This window comes from Anas acuta, chromosome 3, assembly GCF_963932015.1.
Source record: "Anas acuta chromosome 3, bAnaAcu1.1, whole genome shotgun sequence".
In the NCBI taxonomy this organism is placed as follows: domain Eukaryota; kingdom Metazoa; phylum Chordata; class Aves; order Anseriformes; family Anatidae; genus Anas; species Anas acuta.
The window spans coordinates 67,656,808-67,677,066 of record NC_088981.1 but is presented as its reverse complement, the minus strand read 5'-3'; the positions used below and the strand labels follow the sequence as shown (position 1 = coordinate 67,677,066).

The 20,259-nt window shown below is 41.1% G+C and overlaps 3 protein-coding genes across 4 annotated transcripts in view; 2 read left to right on the top strand and 1 right to left on the bottom strand.

Moving 5' to 3' along the window:
* Nucleotides 1–3,554: 3,554 nt before the first annotated feature.
* Nucleotides 3,555–6,179, top strand: LOC137853036 (calcium homeostasis modulator protein 6-like). Its single transcript, XM_068675112.1, has 2 exons — nt 3,555–4,076; nt 5,330–6,179. Exons 1-2 carry the CDS (start codon nt 3,555–3,557, stop codon nt 5,738–5,740), a joined length of 933 nt encoding a protein of 310 aa, XP_068531213.1. The 3' UTR covers nt 5,741–6,179.
* Nucleotides 6,180–8,110: 1,931 nt separating this feature from the next.
* Nucleotides 8,111–18,508, top strand: CALHM5 (calcium homeostasis modulator family member 5). Its single transcript, XM_068677656.1, has 4 exons — nt 8,111–8,272; nt 13,000–13,096; nt 13,401–13,955; nt 16,056–18,508. The coding sequence occupies exons 3-4, from the start codon at nt 13,416–13,418 to the stop codon at nt 16,443–16,445; spliced, it is 930 nt and encodes a 309-aa protein (XP_068533757.1). The 5' UTR covers nt 8,111–8,272; nt 13,000–13,096; nt 13,401–13,415; the 3' UTR covers nt 16,446–18,508.
* The window catches only part of TRAPPC3L (trafficking protein particle complex subunit 3L), a 29,879-nt gene continuing 19,586 nt past the window's right edge, over nt 9,967–20,259 (bottom strand). For both annotated transcript variants that reach the window (XM_068677663.1, XM_068677662.1), the window contains 2 exons: nt 11,652–11,837; nt 9,967–10,874 (listed from right to left, as the gene is read on the bottom strand). In XM_068677663.1, the coding sequence (XP_068533764.1) occupies nt 10,755–10,874; nt 11,652–11,837 (306 nt within the window). In that variant the 3' untranslated portion in view covers nt 9,967–10,754. The remainder of the gene's footprint in view (nt 10,875–11,651; nt 11,838–20,259) is intronic.

Below are 20,259 nucleotides of genomic sequence, written 5' to 3'. Positions count from 1 at the left end.
TCTCTGGACAGCCTGTCCCAATGCCTGACCACTCTTTCTGAAAAGAAATGACTCTTAATTGTTTTAATTGTTGAAGAGTCGTGCTTCTTGTCCAATTCTTTGTTTTAATTGTTGAAGAGTAGGGGCATGATGTAGGGGCTTTTTCCATTCACCAGGGACATCACCTATCTGCCAGGACTTCTCAACTATGATGGAGAGAGGTTGGCAGCTACATCAGCCAGTTCCCTCAGGATCTTGGGATTCATGTCTTTAGGTCCCATAGACCTAAAATAGGTGCATCTTCATCCCTAGTTCCCATGTGCACTTTGTGCGCTGAGTGAAGGATTTCTTCCTCACATCACATCTAATCTAAATCTCCCCTCCATTTGTTCAAAGCCATCGTTCCTTGTTCCATCGCTACACTCCCTGATAGAGTCCCTCTCCAGCTTTCTTGTAGGCCCCTTTTATGGGTTAGGTTAGGTGGAAAAACTGCAGGACCTTGCAAATTGCAGCTTATCTACCTTGTTTCACATGTTCCACATGACCTTTTCCAGCTCAGGCTCTAGCCTCTGATCAGTGTAACATAGAATCATAGAAACATTAGGGTTGGAAAAGACCTCCAAGATCATCTGGTCCAACCATTTCCCTACTATCAATGCCACTAAGCCATGTCCCTAAGCATCCAACCTTGAACATTCCCAGGGACGGTGATGCCACCACTTCCCTGGGCAACCTGTTCCAATCATAGGATCATAGAAACACAAGGTTGGAAAGGATCTACAAGATCTTCTCATCCAACCATCCTCCTATCACCAATACTACCCACTAAGTTATTAAATCATATAAATGCCTGTCTGCTTTTTCTGAGAAGAAATTTCTCCTAATTTCTAACCTAAACCTCCCCTGGTGCAACTTGAGGCCATTCCCTCTAGTCCTATCACAACCCACAGCTCCCCACAACTTCCTTTCAGGTAGGTGTAGAGAGCAATAAGGTCTCCCCTGAGCCTCCTCTTCTCCAGACTGAACAACCCCAGTGCCCTCAGCCGCTCCTCATAGCACTTGTGTTCCAGTCCCTTCACCAGCTTCATAGCCCTTTTCTGGACAAGCTCCAGGGCCTCGATGTCCTTGTAGAGAGGGGCCCAAAGCTGAACACAGCACTCAAGGTGCGGCCTCACCAGAGCTGAGTACAGGGGGAAATATATATGGATACACACACACACTCTCTTTATATGCATTACACACAAGTAGTATATATATGTATCATAATTTTTATGTGTGCATATATATATATGTAAAACTCTTTATTTATGTTAAAGTCTTGTGTTGGATGGGCTTGCAACATGGCAGTCTTACAGACCCTGTTCAGTACAAGGATGACAGGTTGATAACACATATTTTTGCACTCCACAGTGTTCAAAATCTTTTGATTTTGACAAGGAAGATATTGTTTGTCAAGTTCTTTGTTCAAATCTCTTTTATGCCAACTTTTGGAAACATTCATTCAGGCTGGTAGTGCTCAAGTGTTAGCAGGAGAGTGCTCTAGCAAATTGCTAAGTTGCATTATCCTGCCTCATGACTGTACAAATTTATTTGCCTTGTTACCTGAATAGTCCTGATTGACAACTCCTGATTGACAAGAAAAAGAAAGAAAAAGAAAAAGAAAGAAAAAGAAAAAGAAAAAGAAAAAGAGAAAGAAAAAGAAAAAGAAAAAGAAAAAGAAAAAGGAAAAGAAAAGCAAATGAAACAGCAAATCCAACTCCACAATCATAAAAGCTAGTTAGCCCTTAATTCTAGGATGTCTTTCATGGAGCTGACCCTGAAGGGACCTTTAATAACCAGATGAAAAGTAGCAGCATTTTGTAGCAAGAAAATCTGACCAGAAAAAATAAATACAATAAAAATAAAAATAAAAATAAAAATAAAAATAAAAATAAAAATAAAAATAAAAATAAAAATAAAAATGTTTTCGGGAAAATTAGCCTCTGTCTCCTTTTGAAACAAAGTATGTCTTTGCCCAGAGAAGTGCTGGATGCCCCGTCTCTGATGGTGTTCAAGGCCAGGCTGGTTGGGGTTGTGAGCAACCTGGTCTAGTGGGTGGCATCCCTTGTGGGTGGCAGGGGAGTTGGAACCGGATGGTCTTTAAAGATCCCTTCCAACCCAAGCCATTCAATGATTTTATGTTTCTATGAATACATGTGATAGCTTACTTGGATGACTGTGTATGGGTCACTAATCTATGAAGAACATCATACTAGCACCTTCTCATACGTACTAAAGAAATTACCCACTCTACGCAGGGTTCCCCAGTATCCATCATGATTTTATACGTTTCATTTTATATTGTTATTATTCTTTTCCTTCTTTTAAACATAACCTGGGTGCAGATGCTCTCTATTTTCAGTCATAAAAATGTAGCAAGTGTGACAACCCAAAGAGCCTAGTGCTACCTCATCACTTTATTTGTGAGGACCATCCCTTAAACTGTGCACTAGAAGACTTCAGAAGGTTTAAATGACTCTTAACGTTCATCAGCAATAATTCTCACCAGAGCCATTTTACTTGCTCTGTGCTTGTTTCCTGTAGCATGGGTGATACAGTCAGCACCACATCATACTTGCTGACTTGCTTGAAATAATTTCTACAAATGTCCGGCTGACAACTCAGATGAGAAAAATCTTTTTTAGGGATCTGGTCAAAGCCCCCCAGGGTGTCAGTGAAACCTGTTTAATCTGGGAACAAATGTTTTCACAGGAAGCTCAGTCTTCCAATCCCTTCCAGATATATTTCTTCCGTATGCAAGCCTTTTGCATCATTTTTCCACTTTATGCCATTGGCTTAGCTGCTTAATCTTTGCTTTTTAGGAGCAGGTGGGTTTTTTGGGGGGTGAGAACCTATACAGATGCCACTAGCTGCTATGTTGGTGGGAGTCCACAGTCTGATTCCTGGCAGAAGGCACTCTGGTAGCCAAACCACTCAGTAATCCTAGATCAATGCTAGGTGTACATTGGCTAACCTTCTCCGGTTACTTTAAAATGATTAATTAAAAATTAATCATTTTTAAAAATTTAAAAATTGACATGATTATAGATGAATTTTCTTCTATAAAGAACAAGCCATATTGTGTTGCTAATAATAAGATTTGATTATAGAATGTACACAATTGTGGGTGGTTTCCTTACATTTTGTTCACACTTAATCTGATGCCTTATTCTAAAGCTTCCCTTAGAAGACTGAGGTTTAAGCCATTGCTAGTTGTAATGCAGGCATGTCTGGACAAATATAAAACTATTTTTATAGAAACAAAGACAGACTTTTCTGTTTTGATGCTGATTATTGGGGTGGGCTTCCACTGGGGTATCCACTTGACTGTCACACTGTGCAGCGAGTTCATGCTCTTCTGTTCCCCCTAAAGGGTTTCTTCAATGACTTCCTGATTCAGCTTTACCAACAGAAAGTGAAAGCTCTGTGGGCTTTTATAAGCTGTCGGACATTGAAGACACTTTTGCTTTTTCTTTCCTGACTGAGATTTCACTATCCTCGAAACACAGGGAGACCACTAGAGTCTGCAGCAGAAAATGAAAAAGTTACGCACTGTGATAGATTTTTGTATCCGCCACCAGAAGATTCTGGGTTACAGCACAGTGTCCCTGCTGACAGCTGCCAGTGAATATATCTTCTCCTCTGTGGTCTTCAAGTGTCCTTGCAATTCCTGGAACACCTTGTATGGCTGTGCCTTCCTCATAGCGCCAGCCTTTTTCCTCTTCCTGCTCGGCTACATGCTAAACACCAGGGTTTGGCTTTTGGTGACGGGCAGATGCTCTTCAAAGAACCAGTGCAGCTGTGACTCCTGTGGATACTTTCTCAGAGTGCTGGTGCCAGTGACAGCCAGTGCCTTGGTGGCCCCCTTCACCTGGATCGCGGTGGCCCTGCTCAGTGCCAGCTTCTATGTGTGCGCAGCAAGCGGGAGCAGCTTCATCAGAAAGCTGGTGTGCAAGGACATCAAAGAGTACTGCAACGCATCGCTGGAGAAAATACCCTGTGACGAGGAGTTGTCCAAGAAGATAGGTGAATTTCACAGCCTTCAAGCCCAGTCCCAGGTAAAGCCTCTCTGCTATGCTCTTCCCTGATGGACCCCAGCCCCACTCTCTTCACACACACTGGTGCCTGCAGGGGACTGCAAGAGCCCTTATCTCTCACACTGACTAGCAAAAGTACACTATTAGCAAAAATTCGCTGGTCAAAAATACTAACAGAAAGGTAACAAGTGGCTGTTTGTGCTAGCTTCTGTTTTAGCATGTTTCCATAACAATTTCTTGGCAAAGGCACTTGCAAAACCTTTTCCAGAGCTAGGCAGAGAACTTTCCACGGCTGCTTTTTTTTTTTTTTCTCATTTAGATTAGAGTTGGCACAATCTCATCTCCTTTTCCACTTTTACCCCTCTAAATATCTCAAACTGTTGTAAGTATGCATTAGCTGAGAGAAAGCCAATGTCTCATTGCAAAAGAGAACTGGCGAGTGAAGCAATAGATGGCTGGTTCGACTACAAACCTCAGAGCTTGGACCTGTTATTAAATTCACACTTGTAGTCTACGTGAATAGCTTTCAAAATATATCTACCTTACTACAGTATTATTATTTTATTACAGCACTACAGTTTTATTGTAGCGCTGAAAGAAAAATGCATGATCAAAAAATCAGTAGCACTCGCAAGTGGATTTTTTTTCATTTGCAGTGAAATGAATCTAAAGCATTTTGGCAGCACTACAGTTTTGTTTCTGTTTGTTTGGTCTTCTCATTAGCTCCATGAAATAACCCATTTTTCATCACTTTTTCTCAGGGAAACATGGTTAGTGATTTGGCTGGTTATTTGTACAGCTGGTTAGATTTATAAGAGATAATCACACACACACACACACACACACACACAGTGTTTAAATTTGCTAAATATTTAGCTTGTGAAGTCTCCAAGAGAAAGACTGGAAAGGGGCAAATTTTATATAGTTGAATTCTGATAGTGTAAGAAAGGAGTAAAATCAAGGAAGACGGACTGTTACTGATATTTCAATGAAAATTAAAAGAAGCAAACAAGTCAAACAAATATGGAAGACACATGAGATCATTGTGATTAATGTACATTATTTTTTATACCTGACCTACTTTCAGCAAAATTAAGAACCAAACATTCTAGGTATGATAAAACCCTGTACAAACCAGGAATGATTCCTGTATTTAATAGTCAAATGTTATGCCTACAAAACATACGGTTTCCATGTCTGATTCAATGTTATGTTCTATACCCTTACATAGGACCATGTAAAAACACTGTTAACCTACCTATTTCTTTTCCAAGGTGGCAGGATGGTTGCTGATTGCCATCATCATGACTGTGGCATTCATTTCAATGTGTTTAAACTACTATTGCTCCCCAGTTAGCCACTTTCAGCTGAAGTTCTGGAAAATTTACTTGAAAAAGGAACAAGAGGTCTTTGAAATCAAAGCTAAAGACCATGCAGCCAAGCTGGCAGAAAGAAACGTTCACTTATTTTTTGAACCTGCTGACCCAACACCATTTTGTACTCCCAGCAATGAAGACTGGCAAAATATTTCATTCCCATATGGCTTCAATACAGAAGAGCAGCATTACAGCATGATACACAAGTATGTGAACACAAACAGAGGCAAGACATCCAGTGGAACAGATCAGATTCACAATGTTTTAGCATTTGTGGATGAAGCACATGGAATTGAATCTGGATTTTGATGAAACATACTCTTTGTAACACTGGTAATCTTTTAAACCTACTAATATAAAAAGAGTCTTATTCTGAGCTCTTACTGAAATCAGTATGTAGATATTGCATGTAAACCTCAGGAGATTTATTTTTTAAATCAACTATACTTTTGTTTAGGTTCGTTTAAATAAATACATGGTTCACAATGGGAGTTTTCATATGTTGATGTTCATTAAGAAAGAGTCATGTAAAATAACAAGGATCCACAGCAAAGATGTCAATGTGTACTATGTCAAATTATTTCCAAATGCCTTATGAGAATTTGGCAGCTGGAGTGACAAAACCAAACTTTTGTACCTGTCAGTAACACAGAGACAAAAAGGAATTGAAATTTTGACCATAAGTTTAGTTTAGTTTATTAGATATCACTTGACTTGACAATAAATATTTCAGTAGAGCTTAAAACAAGCTCTAGACTAAAATATTTGCTAATAAATAAATAAGTAAATAAATAAATAAATAAATTCCAGCCATTTTACTCCTGTGTGTCTAGTTTTAGATAACAGTGAAAATAAAAGCTTTCACTCTGATGGATTTTCTTTACCACTGTCTGATCTTGAGTACCTTTTACAGCAGGCCTTCTTCTACTATTCATTTCCTGTTATTCTAAAAGTTTTCTGTGGAAAAAAATAAAGTGTGCATAACTTCCAATTTATATTCCATTTGTATTCATTTCTATTTTATCTGACAAAAAATAAATATTATGTACTTTTAATGCATAATACTACACATAGATTTCTGGCCATGTCAACAGTACCTAAGCTACCCCTGGATGTATCCACCAAATAGTCTAATTCGATCCAGAATAGAGGCCAAGTGCAAATTTACATGGCTTGAGGAGTTAGGTTTGTTAATAATATGACAGTGTAGGTGAAGCTTATACTTACAGCCGCACATTTAAGGAAGTTATAAATCTGCAGTTCCACATACTGTGAGAAAACAAATACTGTGAGAAAACCTTCTCTTTGTAGAAAGAAAACTCTAACTTGGAAACTATTCAGCAAGATAGAGAGAAATCCCATAATGTTGCTTGTTACAGCCATTTTCAAATGAGGAAGCAGGAAAGTGGCCATTTAAATTAGATGAACAAAACTAGATTTGGTGGCTTCATTCTAACTCAAAGTTGAATATACGACATGTAAAAGGAAAAGAGGATCTAATCCTGTGTTCACCGCACTTTAATCAGTGGCTCTTTTTCTTCCAAGGAACCTGATGTTAAGAGTGTTACAGGTGTCCAGATTGTTATTTGTGCCTCCAGGAAGCACAGTTCAGTTTAAAATGTCCCACTTTACCTCTCCTATTACAGAGTTCATTTGTTCGCTGACATCTAGAAAACAATAAATCTGCTCTGGGATGTCATAAATTGGAAGGAAACAATGTCCTGGCTCCACTGAATTCAGCACCAAAATGGTCCTTGACTCAGTGGGGCCAGGCTTTACCATAAAGACACATAAAATAACTCAGGATAGACCAAAAGTATCTGGTTTAAAATAAAACACACACACACACACACACACACACATATATATATATATATATGTATATAAAGCATCTGATTTAAAAATAAAACCATGTTTATTTCATTTTCTGATGAGAACCTGCAGTGAAAACACCAACAGAATTTGTGTTAATCCTGTCAGCTGTATCTGAGTCGGCTTTTGCCACTTCCTACTCACAACCACAACTGCCAGGGTCCCATTACCAAAGCTGGTTTGACTTTCCAGGGAAGAGGTAGAGCCAGTACTTCTCATTAAAATGAAAGACCAAAGGCTTCAGAAGGTCTTCTTCATGTCTTCAAGTCTGCCAGTGCAGTCTATGTGTTAAACATAAAATTACTTTTAGGGGGAGGAGAAAAATTCTACCCGTGTGTAAGGATATGAGAAGATATTTATGTAATGTTTTCATATACAGTCATATTTGAATTTTTGATTTTTCCTCATATTTATTTAATACTCATATCTTCTCTGTGTACTTATGAAGGAAATGAAAAGAAATTTCAAATGGAAACCTTAGTGCACTTCTGGGGGCTCCATCAGCCAGCTCCAAAAGAAATGTATACACTAGCAAGAAACACTGAGAAATAACCTTCTGAAAATATCTTCCTAAATAAGACAAGTAAAATCTGTACATCTACAGGTCAGCTAATGTCAGCAACTAATGGTAATGTAATTTGTGTCACTGTTTTTCCTATTGTTTGTTACCATTTTTCTAAGAATGTCTCCTCTTTAACTTCCTCCTGTTTTCATAAACAACTGTAGCATGATACCACTCTGCTCTGCCATGGACAGAAGTGTGTCACGTTGCTGATCACTTTCTTCCCCTTCAGCAGGGAACTTTAGACCTTCTTCATGTGTCTGGAGAGATGTCCAAAAGCTGAAATGGTGAGCTTGTGCTTGCCTGACATTGATGGAAAAATTACCACTGACATCTCAGAGCTCATGTACAGGAAGATGATGTTTGGAAAAAAGTGGAGGGGCTTTGTGGTCACTCTCTACACAGAGGTGAATGCTCTCTGAAATGTGGGCTGTGATGGATGGGTGTTGTTTCACCACCACTTTCTGTTGACATACTGCTTAGAATTTGCTTGCTCCTTCTTATGCTCCTTAGATGACAAGGGGCCTGGAACATCTTCCCTATGAGGAAAGGCTGAGAGACCTGGGCCTGTTCAGCCTCGAGAAGGGAAGACGGAGAGGGGACCTTATCAATGTTTACAACGTTTACCTGAAGTGTGGGAAACAGAGGGATTTGGCGAACCTCTTCTCAGTGGTCTGTGGGGACAGGACAAGGGGCAATGTCCACAGAATGGATCACAGAAAGTTCCGCACCAACGTGCAAAATAACTTCTTCACGGTGAGGGTGACGGAGCACTGGAACAGGCTGCCCAGGGAGGTTGTGGAGTCTCTTTCTCTGGAGATATTCAAGGCCCATCTGTACATCTACCTGGGCAACCTGCTCTAGGGAACGTGCATTGGCATGGGGGTTGGACCTGATGATCTCTTGAGGTCCCTTCCAACCCCTACAATTCTGTGATTCTGTGATTCTTTGGAATACAATAGACAAGGTGATCCAGTGTGGGATGAAAATGCAAAAAACAAAGCAGAACAATGTGTGTACATCAAGCATGCCTACCCAGCACAAGGGAAGGCAGTGGGGAGCCAAGAGGAGGAAATGCCGCAGGACCAGATGCCTGATTTCACCAGAATGAGGTGAAATGAGTATGAACTGCACCCAATTTAGTCTGGCAGTATCACATTATCTCCAGGCTCAATCTCAGATCTGGGCTGGCTTGACTGGCTCAGGCGTTTCTGCTATATGTTCATTTGGACTGTGGAAATTTATCTTACAAACCTTATCAAGTCTAAATAACAGAAGAGGTTTCATTGGGCTGTTTATTCTGAAATATAGAAAGCAGCAGCTTTGGAGTCCTACACCAAATATCACCACAAACGTTTGGCACAGAAGGAAGGGGTATGCACCTGTGTGTAAGTCTAATGCAACAGAGGTTTAAGAGAATATTATTCCACAAAAGAAGGACGGCACAGGCTATTCACTCTGCAGATAATTACAAACAGAGAATATTCCGTTGGCAGGATGTTGCTAGAGAGAGGAAAAATGGTCATTGCCTTGGAAAGCACCTCTGTGGGCAGACAGAGTTGCCAAGTGTCCGTCACAAAGAGCTTGGGCACAACCAGAGAAAACCTGCTGAGGGCTCCTGCACAGGCAGTGAAATCAGGCAAACTCCATGATAACTTTAAGATCAATTTTTACAAAAAGCAATTAGAGAACTTGTTGTGCATTATAACATGTTGTTACATGCTGTAACTTGTTATTTGTAGCAATTACCACACACTGGGCTGAGCCCAAGGGTGAGTAATGAAAAGCTTAATTTTTACTCTGCGTAAAATTGTTCTCTTAAAGCTCTGCAGTGAGCTGGCTCTGTAGGTAGGGCACTGCATGAGGATTTGGGACCTGGGCTTTTCTCCCACCTATACCCAGGTTTCTTTCATTACACCAGACAGCATTAAACCTTTCCTGTAACCCAAGTGCCTGTGAGGATGGTGTTTCTCTAATTCTGTCATGTTGTGATAACAGAAGTCCATTGCCAAGAGGAAGATGTTGACAAAGGTCATGTAAGAACACACACACTGACCAGCAAGTTGGTTGTATGGCAATCACTGACCTTTTATTGAAGTTTCCTTAACTGAAGTACAGATCCACGGTGGTTATATATCAAATATGCTATGCTTTTTTTCAGTGTGGTCAGAGGATCAGTGCTCCTGTAGAGCTGACCAATGTGGGAATGGCACAAAAGCTAAAGTTTGGAGCAACACCAGCACTGCCATGATTGCCTGATGCACACACAAGGCACCCCAGCCCAGAGGAAACAGCCCTAACACACTATATCCCGCACCAGACAAATTGCATGTCTGTTGGGTATCAGAGGCAGAAGGATTCCTCGTGTAAAGAACTGTGAGTGGCAAATCATCACATACCTAAGCATACACTTCACAGTGAGAAACCACATCTGGTAGTCACAGCAAAAGGATTTATTATTCTGAACCCCAATCAGACAGGGAAATAAAGCATCTCTTACCAGCCATGCTTTTAATCACCAACAAACAAGATGGAAATAGATAGTCATGTTTAGCTGAAAATAGCAGGCTGTCTGATTGAATATTTTGTATCAGGCATGCACTAAATACTGAGGTAAAACTTCCAGTGAGCTCAAGAGCATGGTTATGTGAGAAGAAAGGGCAAGGCCACTTTGATCTTTAGTATCAATACCTGTGTCATGATAAGTAAGATAGCTTTCCCCCTGCTCTGCCCTTTTGTTTGCTTCCCAGCTCTCTTCACCCTTCCAACATCTGAGTGGTGCAGCTGACTCAAGGAAACATTTTTACCCTCTACGTTATCTTCAGAAGCAAAAGGTGCACAACATCACTTAGCAAAAGTTTCCCCCAATATTTCTTTCATTTATTTCTTTCATTTATTTCTTCTGTGCTTTCTGTCTTCAGCCTTCCTTAAAAATGTAATTCCTATTTCTGTCACGGCATCGCCCTTCAGCCTGTCCTGCAGGAAGGTCACTTCTGCTGCTAAGTGAACCTGGAAAGAAGCAGGTTTGATTAGCTAAGCAAAGAAATACTCCTTTTTTTTTTTTTTTTTTTTTTTTTTTTTTTTTTTTTTTTTTTTTTTCCCTCCAGTGTAACAATCTTCTTATCCCTCACCACAAGGGGACCCTCTTTCACAGGCTTCATAAGAAACAGATTTCTAGAATTTTAAGAATATCTTTCCAAACTAAGTTAATAAAAAGGAAGGTTATGTACACTGGAATTTGAATAATGTGTTAATCATGATTCCAGTGTTTTGCTTTGTTCTGAGAACTTAAATTTCTGAGAAATTAAATTTGGAATGCCATCTGATACGCTTCTGATGTTTGGGTTTTAACATTACATGATTCTTTCTTTCGCCTGATCTGCAGTTGTGTTGTTGTGATCCGAATATGCTTTATTTGTCTTCATACATTTGGAAAGAAACGGGGATGGCTATTACTGTAACGTCTATGCAGGAAAATGATACAGGATCAAGGATCAAATGAGAAGTGCAGCATGACCCCTTGGCTCTGGCTGCTTTGTGTTAGCTGACTCCCCAGCTCCATCAGCCACCAAAGGAGCGCAGCTGAGACTGAGCTCAGTGAGCCAAGCTGTGTGCTTCTTGGCATCCAGGATCAGCCTGGCCCTTCCTATGCCAATATAGACATTTAATCAGAAAGGGGGGCTGAACACTACTAAGCTTACTTCAGTTATCTGAGCAAGTGGTGTTGCTTTCCTGTGTCTCTGCTCATTAGCAAAGAGCAGAGAAAACAGATGTGCACTTCCTTACCATTTCCAAGGCACCTCGAATCACCCCACAGAGAAGGTTGCAATAGCAAAGTGATGCTCGTTCCGCTGGCAGCTCCTCCACAAAGTCCACCAATGGGTTTTTGTCCAGGATTAAGGAGAATTCATTACCTGCAGCACTACTGCAGCTCACACTGGGGGTGACCCCAAGGTACATCTTGAAAGCAACCTGCAAAAGGAGGAAACCAAGTTGAGTGCTGTAGTCAACACACGAGGAGGAAGGGGTGCCATCCTAAGGGACCTGGACAAGCTTGAAAAGTGGGCCCATGTGAACCTAATGAGGTTCAAAAAGTCCAGCTGCAAGGTGCTGCACCTGGGTTGGGGCAATCCGGACATGAGTGCAGACTGGGAGAAGAACTCATGGAGAGCAGCCCTGCAGAGAAGGACCTGGGGCTTCTGGTGCATGAAAAGCTTGACATGAATCAGCAGCGTGTGCTTGTAGCCCAGAAGGCCAACTGCATCCCAGGCTGCATCAACACAGGAGTGGCCAGCAGGTCGAAGGAAGGGATTGTCCTCCGCTACTCTGCCCTTGTGAAGCCCCACTTGGAGTGCTGCATCCAGGTCTGGGGCCCCCAGCACAATGTGGGATGTGAGGCTGTTAGAGCAGGTCCATAGGAGTGCTATGAAGTTGATCAAAGGGCAGGAGCACCTCTCCTACAAAGACAGGCTGAGAGAGTTGGGGATATTCAGTCTGGAGAAGAGAAGGCTCCAGGTTCAAGTTATTGCAGCTTTTCAATTACTTAAAGGTGACATTAAAAAGATGGAGAACAACTTTTTGTTCAGGCAGACAATGGTAGTACAAGGTGGGGTGGTTTTAAACTAAAAGAGGAGAGACTGAGATTAGACGTTAGGAGGAAATTCTTCACTCAGAGGGTGGTGAGGCCCTGGCACAGGCTGCCCAGAGAAGCTGTGGATGCCCCATCCCTGGAGGTGCTCAAGGCCAGGATGGATGAGGCCCTGGGCAACCTGGTCTGGTGGGAGGTGTCCCTGCCTATGGCAGGGGGGTTGGAACTGGATTATCTTTAAGGTCCCTTCCAACCCAAGCCATCCTATAATTATATGAAACTCTGCCATTTGAATCTAGAGAATAAATTATAGGATGCACCATCCTGCAGATTAGCTTTGCTCAAGGTAAATAGGGCTAAGGGGCAGAACGGCTTGAGACTAAACTAGATTTGTCTCTTCTGCACTCAGCTGGAGCCAGAGAAAGAAATCTGGAGCTATGTGTTACTCCAGAGAAGTACAGTGTAAGGCTGCTTATTCTGTTCTTGATGTTCCTCTGCTTACAGCACCATACAAAACAGTCTTATTGTTATAACTTGTGCTTTCAGTGGCGTCACGCTCCCCTGGGACCATTAGCTCCATATTAGGTCCTTCCCTACATTGCTGGCAACTTTGATAATCACAGCTCAGGAACTCCTGCAACTGGTGAGTGTGTGCATTTACTCTGCTTTCTATTTACAGCCAAAAAAAAAAAAAAAAAAGAATAAGACTGCCGAGACTGCAAATGTATTTGATAACAGGGCATTGTGTGCTTTTCCTCTGCCCTGCTCGCAGAGGGGTCCCCATGTGTGTGCATTTGTACAGACAGTGACATCATTACAGGATCTAGACAGCGCTGAAGCAGCCAGGCTGGCAGCAGGCTGTGCTTCCCTTGAAGAGCCCTCCCCTAATACACGGCTACAGACTCCTACAGCTGAAGATACAAGTGTTTTGATTTTTACCTCTTCAGGGAGTATCATCGGACATGGATGGTTTCCAAACAATCCTGAAATTCTTTATAAACCGGAGAACTGCTATTGGTTACAGTTTTATGGCTCTGCTGACTCTGGGAAGTGAACGTGTATTTTCTCTTGTTGCTTTCAGATGTCCCTGCAGCAATGAAAACTTCAGGTATGGTTTAGTATTTCTCTTCTCCCCAGCTTTTGTTTTGCTGGTCATTGGATATTTCTTGAACAGCAAGACCTGGAAGCTCTTCACAGGTTGCTGGGTGAACCCCAGAAAAATATTCCCCAAAGGGAATATCTGCCATTTCTTCTACATCTTTGGACAGATCACTTTAAATGCTCTGGTAGCACCAGTGATGTGGCTTTCTGTGGCTTTGCTCAATGGGACTTTTTATGAATGTGCCATGAGTGGCTTGAAAAATCCTGCCTACTTAGATGCCATTTGCCGCAACAAATCTGTGAAGTGTTTTGAGGAGCTGCACAAGGTGGCCTGTGGCAAAAGCACCATGCCCTTTTCAGAGAGCGAGGAACTCAAGCTAACTCTTCAGGCACAGTCACAGGTAAGAGAAACAAATAAAGAGGATCGTAGAGTTTGTACTACTTGCTGTGGAAGGTGCAAAAATAAAACTGTTGGTTCCACATAAACCAAGTTTTGGCATGATGCAGTCCTGCCAAATACAATAATCAATCTCTTCGTTCAGCTTGAGCCATGACTTGTTTCCTGGGGGGTCCCACTGAAGTCAGGATCAGTAAGGCCAGGTAACTTAAAGCTATTTTTCTGAAAGAAGAGAGCTCTGAAGAGAAAAACATTATTCAGTTGTTTAGGAAGCCAGATTAACAGATGTCACCCAGAGGGGTCTGTTCAACTAAAAATCCATACCACAGTTTCTTTCTTTTTTTTTTTTTTTCTACTATTGACACTGTAAAAAAATGTTGCATAAGTAGCAGTGAGAAAATACTGGGAAATCAGATTTGTGATGCATTATTTATTTAACTTGTTTCTATTTGCATTTCTTAAGTATATGATGCCAGAGGAGAGCATGTTTTTGTTCTTCTTGGAGGAAGGAAGGAAGAAACACTAAAATAAAACCAGAATATGCAAGGCTAAGATAAAATGATAACATTTTACTATATTTGTGTTACAGTTCTGTTTGTTGCCTTGTAATGTAAATAAATTTTAAGACAAAAAAAAATCAAAACATAGGAAAAAAAGAAAAAAGAAAAAGTGCTACAGAAAATGATGGAAAGATGATTGTCAGCAAAGCGCAGGAAGAAGAAACATTCTGTGGAGCCAGCAAGTTTTTGCCAGACAATTGTGTCCATCTGGAACTGTTTCCTACCCAAGACCTGGTTTTATTTTCAAGTCCTCAGGCGAATAGGACTGGAATGCAGACAAAGACTGCAGTGCAGGCAAGGCAATTTAATTGAGAGATTTAGAAAGAAGCAACAAATAGTTCTAAGACTTAAGGTTTTATGTATAGGAAATAGTGAAGAAGGAAATAATGAAGAAAGAAATAGACCAAAGGCTCAGAGTGGGAATAGCATGGGAATACATAAGTTCATTCTCTAAGCTGTAAAAGAGTGAAAAGCTGCTAAAAAGAGCAATATCTCAAATACCCACAGATATCATCAGTACAAAGTGACCAGAATATGAAAGAACATGAAACTGTTCTTCCATAGCAGTTCCTAAAAACAATTGTTTGTTAGGCTTCCTGGTTTCACATATTTCCCTGAGAAAACTTTCTATAGTTCCATCAGCTAAACACAGACTTTTACTGGCCATTATTTTTCCAACATCACTGCAAGTGTTTACATGAGGCAGGCTCCCTGTATCATCCCTACCAAATCAGTTCTAATTCATATGGGTTTCTGAAACCTAAAAGATCCTTTCCACACTGGATTTTTTTCCCCCATTTGAAAAATAAATAAATAAATAAATAAATAAATAAAAATCATTGTATTTCATTTCATTTTTTTATGTCCACATTGCAGTGGAGTAGGTGAGTAAAGCTGTTGGCTAGATCAGCAGTACTTAGCATGAATAATTTGCATTCATACCCCTGATCCCCTTAAAGGAGAACATCCTACAAAAACAATTGCTAGCACATTTTTCTACTCTCAGCCCTTGCTCACAGGTTGATCAAGGTTGATAGTTGCTCACAATTCATAACTGTGTCTTAAGTCTAATTCTTGCTGTGTTCTATGAATGCTTTCAGGAAATAGAAACCCTTATACCAACTAGTGATCATGAAATCTTATTCGACTTGTGCACTTTTCCCTCTATGTGACAGAATTCAGCAATTTCAATATACTACATGCTGGACCATTAGATTTTTTCAATAAATTCTCATCAAATCATCTTTAAATTATCAAGACACTACTTCTGCTCTCAGGTCCAATCTTTTTACAGTTACACTATACAGTCATAACATTATTTGACCCTGACTTCATCTCCCTCCCTTTGGTCCAGATGTGTCAGGCCCATTAAGACTAATGGCAGGCACCAAATGAAAACTGGAAAGTGATGTCTGGAGTAGGTCCCCCAGAGGAGCAGCAGGCCCTTTGTACAAACAGCAGTCACTGTTGGACACTTGATTTAAATAGCATTTCTACTTGGGCCACTTTAACCTGACACCTGTTCCTTTTTTTTTTCCCCCCAGATTTTAGGCTGGTGTGTGATAGTGACTATGGCCCTTCTCTCCCTGCTAACCACTTGCTGTGCCAGCTGCCAGTCAAAAGTCAGCCACCTCCAGCTGATGTTCTGGAAGGTGTATGCCGAGAAGGAGAAGGAGCAACTGGAGCAGACTTTCCAGCTGTATGCCACCAAGCTGAGCGAGCGAAACCTGAAGTGCTTTTTTGAGAACAAGAAACCGGAGGTTATTCCCCTGCCAGCTTTTCAGGCATGGGAAGATGCTTCCCAGCTCTATTCTTTCAGCAGTAGCCAACAGCATTACAGCACAATTCACAGGCTAGTTGAAGAAGGCCAGAAAGAAATCAATGAGGAAAGAGAGACAACACTAGACTTTGTAGACAGAAGGGAAATACCATAGATCACATATATATTTTCAGCCTTTTTATATCTTGCTAATATAGCATACCTCCAGCTGATTTCATCTATATTTTTTCATAATGGTCTCTTTCTTCTTGATCACATTCCCTCCCAGTTTTATATTTATGTCTTTTTTAATTACTTCTGCACAACAGTGAAAAGACTGTAGTCCTCACTGGCACTTCAGGCTCATGCTCTGCTAATGTTACTGGCTCCAGGTCAAAAGCCAAGAGGATTGAATAATGACTTATGGGAGGTTTTAAACAATACCCTATGTAAAAGGCCTTATAGCACACCTGTACTATGTAAATCAAAAGACTGTCATAAGGTAATACTATTCAAAATGTATGCATAAAATAATAGATGTGTGTCTTTCTGACAGTCCACAGAAAGTAAAGGTATTGCTTCCATGCTCTTCCAGGCACAGTGATTTTTTTTAATTATTTTTTTATTTTTTTTTTATGTGGTACCAAGGTACTCGGTCACTGAATGCATCCCAATGTCTTTGATCTCCTGTTGCACCTAAAATGCCATGGATGGCCTCATTGTTCAGCCCTGGCCTTCTTGTCCCTGAGATGCCTTTCTGAGACATGGAGGAGCAACCTCACTTGACAATGAGGTGTCACGTAATTTCTTGGACAAATTTTGCAGTCAAAGTGTTGGGTACCAATAACTTGAGATTCCCAAATGGTTTCACTTTTCTACGTGTATGTCTTTGTTAAAAATAATAATAATAATAGTATTTTCAAACAGAACTAGAGTAGCTGCCTAAGCTTTGTTACAATAACTAAAATGCACATTAAAATGCATATTTTGTCTCTAGAGACTACTTGCCATTATCTTCTCCCACGGAGAACCTGGGAGGCTTCCCATTGTACTGGTACGAAGCTCCTCCCTGGAGCATATTTCAGATGCTGGCTGCAGCCCGCAGAGCTGCCTCGCATTGCTTTTACCAGGCCTGCAGCCAGCATACAATAGAGACCCTAGAAGAAAACTTCACATTTTAAGACAAGAAAATATTTTTGCAGAGGGCTGATTTTGCTTTTTTTTAGTGTCTTAGGGAATGTAGAATGTGTCTGGAGAAGAGGGGCTAGCAGGCCAGGCAGGTGGGGTGGCAGCACAGCCCCTACCTAAAGGCCTCTCACCTCTGAGCCCTCTGCTTCAGCTCACGCACGTGGAGTTCACCACGTGGCTCTCGCACAGGTTGCCTGAGCCTCTGCAAACACTGTGTAAAAGAGGCACAAAGTTTCTGCCAAGTTTCTTTCCCCGGGGTGACTGGGTAGGCTTTTATGCAGCATTTTTCTGCCAATCTCCCTGAGCCTGCAAAGAATCATATTTTTGCACAGGTTGAATCAGACTCTTATCAAAAAAACGGTATACTTTGCCTGGGTCTTTTCAAAAAGAAAAAAAAAAGACAGAAAAAAAAAAAGAAAGAAAAAAAAAAAAAAGACTAACTAACAACATCACAACTATCTGCATTTACAGACCATTATGTTTTAAAAACACAAAATCCAAGAGCTATTTCCACTATCTGCTTAGAGTTATTTATTTATTTTTTCTGTGTGTTTAGAAGATTTTGTGGTCTTTGAGCAAATATTATATTGCTTTTTATCCCGGCTGCCCCACTTTGCAGCAGACATGGACCGTGTTGTATGCCTAAATGTACCTGTTGCAGCTGAAAGCAGAGAGGCAACATTGCCAGCATAAAAGCTCCAACAGCAGGCATGTCTGACACCAGTAAGTCAGACCTGCAGGTGGTCACAGAACTGCAGCATTTCACTTTGCTAAGTTCATGGTAGCAAATGGCCAGAGTATGTGGGAAGCTCTGAACACAACGGGCTGTGTGATTACAACAGACTGGAAGGATGTTCTTTGTAAAAGCCCATATCATGGATCTTCTGATCCCAACCAGAAAAATGATTATAACCTAATCTTTGTCTGTGTAACAATTTCACATTCCCTTTGATTTGCTGTCTTTACCTATTTTCTTCTGACATTCATATAATCAGTTTTCTACTTGCCAGAATATTTATTAAAATAATAAAGTACAATTCCTAAATTAAATCCCTACTAAAAGTGTTTTTTGGTCGCTTCCCAGAAGGAGCTACTACTTGCAGTGCTGGGTATATGGTACTGCCATCTCCACACTGCTTCATCCATTTACACGTGCATCTCTACAACTACACGACTCCCAGGCAGGAACAGGAGTGCTTTTGTCTGGTTTCCAGCACATGTTTGTATGGAGAATGGCAACAGTAAGTAGCCAGTCAATGAAGGAGGAAGCTCTGGGTTCTGCCCAAGCTCCAAGAGCAATAGATGTGTTCTGCGACAAATTAGCCAAAACACAGAGGCTTCAGGCTGACCCGAGAGGCTCAGCCATTCAGATACATTTTATTAAGCATTGATGCAGAAGGTGAGAATGTTTATCACATGCAGTTTATAAGGAAAGACTAAACACCTTCCAGCCCATGCAGGTTTCTACCCCACACCTACTGAAAATAAATCCAGGGCTACTACTTTACTTCCTTTGCCTTATCTCTACACCTCCCTCCTCACTGGTACCACAGAAAACCAAAGCAACTTGGGATGCAAAAGGGAGGACACTAAGTAGGTTAAGGAGATCATCAATAGGTATGGGGAACAAATGGGCTGATGTAAGGATGAGGACTTCACTGTCCTATAACAGCTGGGAAACAAAGGTAAAAGTGTATGTGGCAGAAAAACAAAAGGTAGGAGGACTGAGAGGTGCCACCTCTCACCTTGCTTCAGCAACATTTTCTTCTTCCAGGGAGTGCTCAAAGCTCTGCATCTGAGTAGTCAGAAACATATGAAGTGTGAGTGCTTCCCAGCCTGGCCTTCTTATTTCTCATGGAATGACAAAACTGGGATCTACTGTCTTCTCCTCCCCCTTACCAGATGACTGGTGAGAGCACCAGGAGGTGCTGGTTGTGGCTACCAGTCCTCCAGACTGGGCTGCTGGGGCACAGGCTGCACTCACTGGCCCCATGGCGTGAAACAGAGCTGGCATTTCTGCCCAGCCAGCTACAGGGAGCTGTTTCTCCTGTACCCCCTTTTCCTTGTGCCTCACAGCCTAGTCTTTACCTTGAAGAGCAGCTGCTGAGTGCTGCAGTATGTGCCTGATAGGCGCCTCAGCCCTTGCTGATGCTTGTTCCCAGGGCTGTGTTATTCTAACTGTGTTGTCTTTCCAAAATGTCTGTGATTTAATGCAATTGCCATGCGGTTCCTGGAATACTTCTATCAAAACAGACAGAAATAAAAACCAGCTTGACCCTATTTTTTTCAGCTAGAATCTGATTTTGGCAAATTTAACTCTGTCCCTCAAGCAGCTATTATAAAAGCTGTTTTGTATCAGCATTGTCCATGAATTAAAGTTCAGTAGCTACCACAGCAGCTCATTTTCAACACAATCCAAAACAAAGTGATCAAAAGAAAAAAAAGGAATCAACATTTTCTCTTAGGAAACAGATTTTGCATTAACTCTGATGCCAATCAAATAGAATGAACAAATAAACAAGTAATGTCTGTTCAATTCTACTCCATGTTCTTTACCTCAGTTTACTTATTTCTTCCCCTCAGCGAGAAACCAGTTTTCTCAACTAAGTACTTTTAACACTCCTTGTACACATCTGCCCCTCTGTCAAACTCCAGGTCTTTCTTACAAGACAGTAACTGGTTAAATGTGCTAGGCCCTCATGTGCTTTTGATTTAATTTCATCTGTGTTTTGCATTATGTTATGACGAATCTTTCAAAATCCTATTGTTAAAATTTCCGGTGTAAAAGAGAACTTGCAAGG

Excerpts from the sequence above, each read along its gene's own strand:
- LOC137853036 (XM_068675112.1), top strand. The coding sequence starts at position 3,555 with ATGAAAAAGTTACGCACTGTGATAGATTTTTGTATCCGCCACCAGAAG. Across the intron at positions 4,077-5,329 it reads GCCTTCAAGCCCAGTCCCAG|GTGGCAGGATGGTTGCTGAT; the intron begins GTAAAGCCTCTC and ends TTCTTTTCCAAG.
- CALHM5 (XM_068677656.1), top strand. The coding sequence starts at position 13,416 with ATGGATGGTTTCCAAACAATCCTGAAATTCTTTATAAACCGGAGAACT. Across the intron at positions 13,956-16,055 it reads CTCTTCAGGCACAGTCACAG|ATTTTAGGCTGGTGTGTGAT; the intron begins GTAAGAGAAACA and ends TTTTCCCCCCAG.